The 12,044-nt window shown below is 35.2% G+C and overlaps 1 protein-coding gene across 4 annotated transcripts in view; it reads right to left on the bottom strand.

The window, feature by feature from the left end:
• LOC107871491 (TATA-binding protein-associated factor BTAF1) overlaps positions 1-12,044 on the bottom strand; it is a 52,309-nt gene that overhangs the window by 34,649 nt on the left and 5,616 nt on the right. For all 4 annotated transcript variants that reach the window (XR_007053737.1, XM_016718447.2, XM_016718455.2 and 1 more), the window contains 2 exons: positions 7,410-7,624; positions 7,143-7,197 (listed from right to left, as the gene is read on the bottom strand). Coding sequence is in view for 2 of the 4 variants with exons in the window: in XM_016718447.2 (XP_016573933.2) it covers positions 7,143-7,197; positions 7,410-7,624 (270 nt within the window). In the remaining 2 variants the exon portion in view is untranslated. Of the gene's footprint in view, positions 1-7,142; positions 7,198-7,409; positions 7,625-12,044 lie in introns of those variants that run through there.

The following is a 12,044-nucleotide window of genomic DNA, read 5'->3' as shown; positions in this document are numbered from 1 at the left end:
TAGTGTAGCTATTGAGGTTCGATCTCAAGACCCTTGACATGAAAATTGTGGCTTCATCCACCAAACCAAACGCCGCTTTCATTCCTTAAGCACACAACTGAAGCAGACATGTTGACGGTCTGCTGTGTGCTTTCACTCTTGTTAGTAAATAAAATTCCTCCCACGGGATTATCAACAAAAGTTCAAGTAATAATTCTAGTTCAGGAACAAACCTACCATGAAATTCAAATTTAGAAAAAGAAAACGATCGAGGGGAAAAAAGTATACTTTCAACTATTTCTCAGTTCTTTTTAGAAATAAACAATTTTATAAATGATGGAAAAATCCTCAATACATAGGAAGGCACTTCATGGTGCACCAAAAGAAAATTAAAAACGAGAGACCATATTTCAACTTAACAAAGTCCCTAGCAACTCCTTCAAAGCTCATGTTTCTCTATCTCCAAAGAACCCACATAATGGCTAACAGAACAACATCCCAACTTGCAATGCCTCCTTCACTGTGCCCAAAACATCCCAAACCAATTTAGAACCACTGCCAGAAGCACTTAGCCACGTCACAAGGCTTCTCAAGGTGATCGACGTCTTCTCCAGAATCTGCACATGTAGCACCAACTGATATAGGTAATCATCCTTTTCCTCAAGTTCTCTAGGGACCGCTCCCCTAGCTGCCAACCAAGTGAAAAAACACACCCTAGGGTGTCCTGGAAATACAAATAGGGTATATCTAGGGGTAAAGGCACAGTTTCGATGTGGCCGTCCAAATAAACTGATGTGAAAAATCTAATTCCTCTCTCGCTAGCTCTAATAAAATAACAGACCATCCTAGTAAACAGGTTCCTCCTAAATCTCGAATCCCAATGGCCTTCTCCCCATTGGCCCCCACATTTTTTTTACAATCACTTCCTTTTGGCACACTATGTTAGAAAAATTGGGAAAAACAAACTTCAATTGAGTCTCCCCATAGCAATTGTGCCCACAAAAGTTAATCCAAACAGAGTTGTAATGTTTCTAGTCCTCCAACCACCTCTCATATTTCTTCGCTAAACTTCTCTTCATACCACATTCTTCTCCTTATCCACATTCCTATAATTCTTACTAGCCATATTGAAAACCTTGATCTTTTACTCCAAGTCCTACACAGTTCTCCGACGATGTGACAACTTTCCAATTAACTAAATGAAATTTGCTCATGACATCCGAAGCATTCCACAAGAAGTTCTGGTAAAGTCTTTTAAACTTATCAATCACTGTAGTTGGGGCCTACAGCAATGAGATGAAGTATGTAGGGACACTAAACAGAATACTCTTTATCACCACCACCTTCCCTATTTTTGAGACGTATCTCTTTTGTAATCCTACTAGCCATTTCTCGATCCTTTATACAACTGGGTTCCACGCTGTAATATCCTTGTTTGAGGCACTGCACCCTAGGTAGGTAGTGGGTAAAGCACCGACTCTACAATTCAATACTTGTGCTAGCTCCTCAATGATCCCCACCTCACCCACGAGTATAATCTCACACTTACCGAGGTTGACTTTGAGCCCTAAGGCAACATCCAAATAAGTATTTGTCTAAAAAGAGGCAGTTGAGAGATCTGCATCACACAAAATCAATGTATCTTCAGCAAACAAGAGGTGGGATACCCTTAGATCGCATTGCCCCTTAAACGAGACAGTGAAGCCCCTAAAAAATCCTCCTGCAAGGCTACAACAACCCTATCCATCATTTTACTCTATGCTTTCATTACCAAAGTAAATAACATAAGAGATAAAGGATCCCCGTCTCATCTCCCTCGTGCTACCAAAGAAACTAGATGGACTAGCATTCACCATAATAGAGAACCTAGCCGTAGAAACACAATTTGATCCTTCTACTCCATTTGTTCCCAAATCTCATCCTCATCATAATGAGTGAAGAAAATCCCAACTCACATGATTATAAGCCTTCTCGAGGTCCAGCTTAAATAAAATTATCAATTATTCCTTCTTCGTTCTAGAGTCAATCACTCCATTAGCCAATGTTGCATCAAGAATGTCTCTCTTCCACAAAAGCGTTTTGAGAAGAAGACGTGGAATCAACCAACACTTTCTTCAGACTCTTAGAGAACACCTTACATTTAATCTTATAGATGGTTCCCACCAAACTAATGGGCATGTATCTTTGATGCTCATAGCCTCTTCCTTCTTAGGCACAATGGTAATAAAGAAAGCATTAAGGCTCTTTTCAAACTCTCCAACTTCTTGGAGCGCCTCAACTTCTTACCAGTCGCACAGCAACCAACTGGCAACTGCTACCGCCTCCTTTTCTATCTCCGTCTCCAACCACACTCATCTCCCGTATTTGATTAAACCTCAACCCCCTTAAGTTATTTCTCTAATTAACATCTCTTCTAACTAACCATTCATAGAAACCCACGATAGTGCCCCTCATTTCTACCCCCTTTCTCGATAAAAGAGACACGTCTTGCCATGTCAAAGTCGAAACTCGTCATTCAATAGGACTCTAAACACCACTTAAGACATTAGAAATTTGTACCTCTTTTGCATATTATCCCCTTTGATTTAGTGACTTGAAGTGTCTGCGTGGGACAAATCACATGATTTTTTAAGAGTGTAGAGGATGGTTAGGAAAAGGCTAACCATCACTTATTTGTCTAAATGTTCCCGCAGATTACTCCTCAACATTAACTTGTGCTCAACAACGTCCTAGTCTTTTTCTTTATTAAAAAAAAACACCACTCTTACATTAACTTGTGCTTAACACCATCTTAGTCTTTCTCCTTTCTCAAAAAACCATCAAGTCTATCTTCCAAAATATTGGAATACTTTCATATTTGCATGCCATGTTATACTCCTTTTGTTTCCAAAAAATTAGCACACAAACCATTTTCAGAGCAACTTCGGATATCGAAATTTAACCAAAAATTGCATATTTGATTAGTCCTTTTGGTGCACACTCTTATCCTATGTCAATCGCTCCGCTTCTTTGTTTAATAAAGGTGCATTTCCATGATTGAGCTAATTCCTTTGTTGTAACTCAAATTGAAAAAGTAGAGTAGCCCATGATTTCACACTTTTTGACCTCAAGCTAGTTGGTCCCAAATGGCCTCACCACGAACTTTTGGATGCAGAGGTTTTATTAGATATCTTGGAGTTCTTGTAAGAAGAATTAGAATCTAGTTTACTGTACTTAGGGGCTGTATGGTTACTGGTTAGAGTAATACAAATATTATTGTTACGCAGGTATTAGTTATGCAAGTATTAGTTATATAGGTATTAATTGTGTAGGAATTAACATTGCAAATTAAAAATTCAATAATTTAATTTGTATTAAACTAATCGCTTAAATTCAACAACAATTTAATTACTCTAACCAATGAATTGTTTGTCGTGAGTGAATTTAACTACTCTAACCAGTGAATTGTTTGTCACCAGTGAATTATACTAATTAAGCGAAAACTTATCGCCAGTGAATTACCTAACCAGTTCACTAGATTGAGGCGGAAAAAAAATTCATGTGGGACAAAGGGAACAAATACAAATACAATTATTATTATTAATTAAATAGATAGATAAATATTTCAAAAGTAAATTGATAGGGGTAAATGTGTAATTTTATTATTTAATCCATGTATAACTAATACCCACATGACTTATTCCACCTTCTATCCCGCATAAAATTTTACATAGATTCCCTTATAAGTTATGTAAGTATTAATTATGTAGGATTACAAAAACACAACCAAACACCGTATAAAATTAATACATGAATAACTTTTATACAACATTTGAAAATCTACCAACCAAACATTGTATAAAATTAATACATAAATAACTTTTGTCCCTCATGCCTATCAAACAATATATAAAATTAATATATGAATACCTTGTTTAAAATTAATATACATGAATAACCAAGTTATTCCTGTTTTAAGATAGCCCTTATACAATAACCAAATAGCTCCTTAATTACAGCATACCTTTTGCGCTGGTAACTATCAATTCTAATAGCATTGCTACCTTTCTCAAAGGAATTCCCTAAAGTAACAAAAATATCAACATTATATTTAATAATTCTTTCTGAGAAAATACATAAAAAAAAACCTTGAACTCATCCACGAAACTTACCCTTAAACTCATCCACGAAACTTACTTTAGCACTCCAACTCTTCGGGTAACTATTTAACCCTTTATTTTAGTTTCAACTAAATTTAATCTCTCCTCAAAAGTATAGAACCACACTAACAGTGGAAAGTATCCTACACGCACCTCAACGTGTCATAATCTTTTTTAATATTTTCTAATAAAATTCTTTTTTTCATTTTTCACCCACTAACCTTCGTCCTCCACAATGTTGTCATCGTCAACTTCACAAAATCCACCACCAACTACTCCTTATTCTATTCCTCATCCTCTTCACTATCGCCACTGTCGAATTCACAAAGCTCACCACCACAGCTTACACCATCGCCGCAACCCATCAACTCCATAATACCCATCACCATTAGCAACATCACCACCATCAACTCCACAATACTCACCACCAACAGCAATATCACCTACACCTCCGTCAATTTCACAATTCCCATCATCGTCATTGATGTCAAAGGTCCAAAATACTTTGCCATTGTTGTCAATTCCACAACACCAACAATGTCAACTAGAAATTTGGCCACAAGAATTGTATGAAAACCAATTTATAACGAAATTAAAGAATAGTGGCAGGAGATTGAAATGGGGTGAGAAATGGAAACGGATAATGGTGTGTAGAGGCGATAAAGGATAGGGGCATGGGAATGAAACTACCAACAATAATACACCACAATACCCACCGTTGACTCCATAAAAACCCACCACAAACACCACTAGAACGAACAATTCCATTTCCCATGATTTGAACACCCTCCGCAGAGTCTAAGGTATAACAATTAAGATCTCTTTAACAACCACAACATACACCTCCGCAAGCTATTTGTCCCATGCCAAGAAAATTAGAGTGGATTTTTCATACTTTGATTTGGTGGAATGGAAGAGGTAGGGTGAGGATAGTGATGGAGGAAGACGAATGGAGGATTGTACATTTGGTGGGTGGCATACGGTGACTGTGAAAGATAAAGAAAGGTGGAGAGAGAGAAAAAGGTATAAGAAAAGGAACAACTTTTTATCCCTTTCTCATCCTTTTCAGGTGAGTTTGAGGGAGTGAAAACACTCTCATTGTCAAAGGAGATATTAATACTTGAAACGAACACAGGGGTAAATAATTACCCCTAAAGTTGTAGTTCTAAAGTAAGTTTTGTGGACAAGTTCAGGGTGGATTTTAAGTAATTTCTCTTTCTTTTTGGATAAGTAATTCTTTTTAAATATTTCTAAAATCATTATGCAGGTTATAGATTTTTAACCAGCTAATAACATTATAGACTATTTCCACTTTTTTTTCTCGAAGTATTTTGGAGTATTCAAACTTAAGCGAACGTGTAAAAGATTGAATTTATTTATTCTTTCATAAGTCAAGAAATATGTATAAGGTTGAATGTTAAGCCAAGATTTTTTAAGGTGACCAATATAAAGGGTTCATTATTTTTTATCTCTAGGACAATAAATGTGTAATTTGTCATGTTTTCACAAAAAAAAAAAGAATTGGTGGTAGTTTTGATAAGGTAAACAATTTTATTAATATTAAGAGGAACAACCCTGTATCATATTATACTCGAAAAGAGACAAAACTGATGGAATTAAGCATGACAAAATGGTGAATGGTGAAGGGACAATTTATACAATATGAGATGATTAACCTATTTCTTATCAGGTTACTAAAACCAAAAGAAGTACCTTGCACTAACCATTTTATTAAAAGGATAAACTTGTGCCAACTCAGGTCAAAATGAAAGAACTTGTTACTTTTACCTTAGGACAATCCGCACAATCCAATCCTCTTTCGTCCAAGGAGATCAAGGTCGCCCATGGTGATTAAAGATTTCCGAAAAGAAACCGCTAAAGTTCAATAAGCATTTCATGGAAAAAATGTGCCCCAAAAGCTCAATTATGTCGCCACACTACACACTCAATTATTCTTTTTCTTTTTCCTTTTAATCTTTTAAAAAGACATTTCATTAACAACTTGGTTTCTCTTTCTTCAATTCGATATAAAATATCAATTTTGACAAAAGAAATTTATACAAAACAAAGGGCATCTTGGAGGAAAAGATGTCACTCGAAAGCTTCACCAAAAACTTACAAAGCAAATGAAGTCTTAAACATGAATTTTATCGCCAACTCCTTTTTGTCCGTCAACTCCATTCATAAAATGATGTTGCTGCCATACACAAGGATTTCCATAGAACTACTTACCAAAGGTCCAAAACTAAAGTTGGATACAAAGCTTTATTCTGAAATACTCTAGCATTTTGCTCAAATTCTTGGGTCCACTTACTTTTTAACCATGGATAGCAACAATTTTAAAAGTCAAAACCTCTTCAGTTGTATACGAATAGAAGACTGGCAGAGAAACAGGAAACTTTCTAGCAAAGTGAAATGCATATGCAATATACCATTCTGACTTATCAAAAATATAGTAAATTACCATTTTGACTTCCCTCAAGTCACAAAAACCCTCTATGAACTCTAAGATACTCACATACATGTATACCAATTGTTTTATTGATTGGGAAATGCTTCCCGATTCCGTTATTTTGCGTTCATCAAACCTTTGTTTAGCAAATACCCTCGTGAATTTGGCGTATTAAAAGGATCATCGGGTAGCTATGAGAAGCATCTAGAAAGAAAGGATAACCGGTAACACCAGCACTGATATGGATAAAAGAGCCGATATCTCAAAATTGATCGGTTTTGAGTGGTAAAGCAAGCAAATCTTAGCACAGCTTTGTATCCTCATACTAATGGCTAATCTAGCCAAATTAACATTCCTATATTGCAAGTGTGTGCTTGCAAATGACAACAAAGCTCGTCATTCAATAAACAAAACGCACTTTATAGAAACAAACAAATCAATTGTACGAATCCAGCAATATTCCTGCATATCTCAAATAATTATAAACAACACTTTATCAAAACATCTTTCGTAACGCATTCACACTAAGGAAGCATGAGAGGATTTACAAGTTCAAAGGAAAGATAAAGTACCTGTCCTGCGGATGCCAATAGAGCACCAAACTCAAGTACTTTGTTCAAGTCAAAACTGCAAGCATACACAAAACTGAGTGATCTTGTAAGAATACTATCGCTTTCTCAGCCTAAAGGCTAAGATCAAGTGTAGTAATAATACAAGAATACCAGTGAACTACATAAAAAGAGCAATTAAATATTATGCCTAAGCAGCAAAGTAGCTTCAAATGAAAGAAATACAGTATATGATATCATTTCAAGAAAGATGAATACAGAATGTGCAACCTTCTGAATGAGGTCCCTCCTATTTTGGAATAACATTTGGGCCAAGCTACCAATTCTTCAACGTTGCCTGTGATTCCTTCTTCAGACATTTTCACCTCTACAGATGAACAGTATTCAGCCAGAGTCGTATGTTTAACATTCTCCGCAATTGATCCAATGGCATGAGCAGCAGCAACTCTGGTGTCCCACTTTTTACTCCTAAGATATTGTGAAACCTACATTCAGAGAGGATTACAGTGGTCACTCAATGTTATACAAGAAGAGTCTTCCATTCAATATCAAGAGCAATTTTTTCCTTAATAAATAGAATAATCAAAGAAAACAAGAGAACATATCTAATTTCAAACAATAAACAACAGGTGCCCATCCATATAAATCGAAAGTTTTGCAAAGGAAGTAGATCATAATTTAAAGGCCAAAACTAGAGCAGAAGACACTTGACAAACAAAGAAGATTCAGTCTTATCAAAATCCATAATTGATGAGTGGCTCTATTTAAAAGAGTAGAAGCCAGTTTTGTCCCCAAATCAATTTTTGTCTCCAAATCTTATTTTCCATGGCCTTTAAGCATATTGTATGCCACAAACATAAGTGGACCTGGCCGTATAAGGTGGTTTATAAAGGAATTAAAATGTTGTGAGTTGATTGTGTAGTGGATCATTTGCCAACATGGTGATTCCTCCTCTCTTGCAATCTTTGTTTCCCTCCCTCTCCTCTTAATATTCTACTTTTCCTTTTGTCTACACTTCTCCGGCTCCACTACACTCTTCTCTCTCTTTCTTCTTCCTCCTATTCTATTGTTGCAATTTTTTGTTTTTACTGTTGTTCTATTGAAGAATGAGCAACTTAACGACCCACTATAGAGCAATAACCATCTCTCAGGCCCTCCATTGTTTTCTAGGAAATTTTTTCTTAGATATTTCCAAATTTCATTCCACCATCCGTATCCGTAGCACCTACTGCATTGTCATCCTTTTGAAAAAACTACGCAGTAAGCTCAAATCGAACAGCATTTGATACGGGAGGCAAGAGGGAAAAAGAAGAGAAATATCATTCTATTACATGCCTCAGCCATTAAAGCATCTATCAATGGCAGTGTTCAGGGAAACGTGATGCGGAAAAAAACGACAAGGCTCTGCATCACGCATTATGTGATGCGACCGCATCATTGAAGTGAATAGCAATTTAATAAAAAAATACCTATAGAGCATTCAAATAGTAAGTTATAACTGAAAAAAACACAACAACTATATAATCAACAATCAAGACAATATATTTAAGCAAAAGTTCTAATGAAACACCAACAAATCAGTTCAACAAAGCAAAACAAACCCAAAAAGAAAGAAGAAAAATCAAATCTAAATTAATAATGGTTCAATCTAAAGCTCTTCTAGTCCATTAAGATTGTCCAATTCTTCTATTCCTTCAGTATCCAACATAATTCTCATCATCTTCAACTTCCTCATCTCTTGTTAAAGTAGCAACTTCTTTTCCCTTAATGAGCTTGAAGTACTACCCCTTAAAGCATAACGCTGCACATCAACTCCACTTGGTCGCAGCTTCAATGGAGAAAGAGTTGTTGCAGCGCAGCTTCAGTAGAGAAGTGGAGAAGAGAGAACGCGGGTCAAAAAAAATCCTAAAAATTTTAATCGGTCTTTTCTTAAACTTCTGGCCCTTTTCTTTTAATTTAAAAATTGCTCATAAAAAAAATTCCCTTCCAAACCTTTTTTTAATTTAAAAATTGCCCAAAAATAAAAAAATCCATAATGCGATCGCATCGCCCATCGCATCACATCGCGCAACAGGGCTTGATGCACCCGCAATTCTCAAATTGCACCGCATCAAAAATGAGACTCTCTGGGAGCCCGCATCGCATCACATCAGCGCATAATGCAATGATACGGTCGCATCTCTGAACACTGATCAATGGTTTTAGGTTTAATCTTATGTTTTATTTTCAGTTAGAGTACTGCTTTCAAGTCAAGTTTAATTTGCTATAATTTACATTTCAACATTGTATACAAATCAAAAAAAATAAAAACCTTCAACATTACTTATGCAGAGAATTTAATCCACATATTTTCTTAATGTTCCCTAACTTAACTTTTTAGGTTAGAACTGTTTTGGGTAGGAAGGAACGGGAGTTAATTCCTTAATATTGTCACTCAAGAACTGAGAACATCCCACTAAAGTCGCTTTTAAATTTTTCCTCCCTTATATGGTGATCTAAGTATTGAGAAGATACCACTAAAGTCATTTTTGAATTTTTCTTCCCTATATGGTCATACAAGTATTGAGAAGATCCAACTAAAATCATTTTGAATATTTTTTTTTATAAAGACATACAACTATAATGTTATAGTCCGAAAAAAAAAATCTCTCTCAATAAATTTCGTAGTGGCATGACATGTCATATTAGTTTCCTATTTTTCATGCAATGTAGGACAAAATCTAAACTAATTTTGAATACAAAAATATTGAATCTAGCAATTTATTTTAAGTATATGTCAATTTAAGTCCTAAATCATTTTGAAATGAAGTCTTATTATCCTAAAGAGAATGATTTCCAGTGCAATTACTAATTATTGAAGAAAGAAAATGAATGTTCTTGTTAATTTAGAGAGTGAACTTTTATAACATCCCTAAGAATCAAGTAATCCATCTATTAGATACACGAATAACAATTAATACAAATGAAATCATGTTTTTTAAAGTAAATAATTAGTTGACTGGAATCCTTAAACCTCATATAATACACAAATACAAGTTACTTTTTTGCAGTACTTCAAAATTTGGATCTATTTCATATCACGTCGGACTTACGTGTGGTCACTAATATTTTTTTCAATTAACATCTTCGATTGATACAGCAAATTAGATGGCTCGATTTTATTTTTTGTAGTCAAATTAATTAGTAACTGAACTGGAAATCATCCTCGTTATGATAATAAAACTCTTTTTGAAAATGATTTAGGACTTAAATTGACATAATTTAAACTAAAATAGCTAATTCTAATATTTTTGTATTCAAAATTAGTCTAGGTTTTATCCTACATTGCATGAAAAGTAAGAAATTAATATGTCATGGCATGCCGACTAAGAAATCTATTGAGAGAGAAGATTTCTTCTTTTTTAGAATATAAAATTATAGTTGGATGACTTCATACGAAAAAAAATCAAAATGATTTTAGTGGGATATTCTCAATTCTTGAATGACCATATAGGGAAAGAAAATTCAAAAATGACTAGTGGGATCTTCTCAATACTTGGATGACCATATAAGTGAAGAAAAATTCAAATGTGACTTTAATGGGATCTTCTTAATATTTGAGTGAGGTGTTCAGTGTTCGAAGTAATTTCCCTAACAAGTGTAAGGGAGCTCTTTAAGTCCAAACACACACTTGCAATTTCCTAGATTTGATATAGTTACAACACTAGAATCATCTGTTCTATCTGGGTGGCTTCTTTAGAACTTGTGCAGCCTCACATTAGGGGGTGTTATACCTAGGGAATTATAGATGGAATTCTAATATTGTCTCCTCTCTAGACACTTGGCTACAGTAGAGAGCTCTATTTGTTTCTTCTATGCTTTTCAGTAATATGAATCGTCGCCTATCCTCTGGCTACCCTAAAGGTCTTAACGACCAAGTGTTATTCTAAAGGCTTCAATTTCACTTCAGGAAATTGTATAAATCTAGATGTCAACTGGTTACCGTCCCACTACTCATATTTTTGGGTTCCACATTTTGGATCTAGAGATCTCCTTTCTTATTCTAGATCACCTATCAACTTCCTATTATGTCAAGTTGATGCATAAAAAGATCAATATCCAAGACCTGCTACAAAAACAAAGACCGAAAAGGCTAAAACATCTTGGGAATGTTTGGTATGAAGGAAATATTTTCCAATTTTCTCTTGTTTGGTTGACTTAAAGATTTTGGAAAATGTTTTCCAAATCAACTTATTTTCCTCAAATCTAAGGAAAATGACTTCCCTTAAAAAAGTGAGGAAAACATTTTCCAAAATTCTCTTTCAACCTCACTTTAAATTGAAATATTCACACAACTCTCAAAATCACTCATCCCTACTCCGACCCTCAACCCCCCACCCCCACTCCCACCCCACCTTCACCCCCACCCCGCCCCCTACCACCCCTATTAAAAAAGATGTTTAAATTTTTTTTCTTATTTCACCCCCTACCCAAAGCCCTACTCCCTTTCCCTTTCCATTTTTTTAAAAAAATTTTTAAAAAATTCAAACTTTTTTCTTACCTCCCCTACCCGACTACCCCCCCCCCCCCCCCCCCCACCCCCCCACCCAAAAAAAAAAAATTAAAAATTTATTTTTAAAAAAAATTTAATTTTTTCCTTACCCCACCCTCATTCCCCTACCCCCGACCCCTACCTCATTCAAAAAAAATATTTCAAATTTTTTTTCTTACCCCACTCTTACTCCCCTACCTCTACCCCCACCTCGTACTATGCCCCTCCCCCCTCCCAAAAAAAATTGTTTTTTAAAAAATCAAAACTATTTTCTTAATCGCTCTTACTAACTATTTTGACAATCCCACCCCCCACCTACCAACCCCCTCTTACAAAAAAAATAATATTTTAAATTTGTTTTCTAAAAAAAATCA

This window comes from Capsicum annuum, chromosome 1 (genome assembly GCF_002878395.1).
Source record: "Capsicum annuum cultivar UCD-10X-F1 chromosome 1, UCD10Xv1.1, whole genome shotgun sequence".
Classification (NCBI taxonomy): Eukaryota; Viridiplantae; Streptophyta; class Magnoliopsida; order Solanales; family Solanaceae; genus Capsicum; species Capsicum annuum.
Note: the sequence above shows the minus strand (reverse complement) of the source record. Positions and strands in the feature narration are given on the sequence as shown.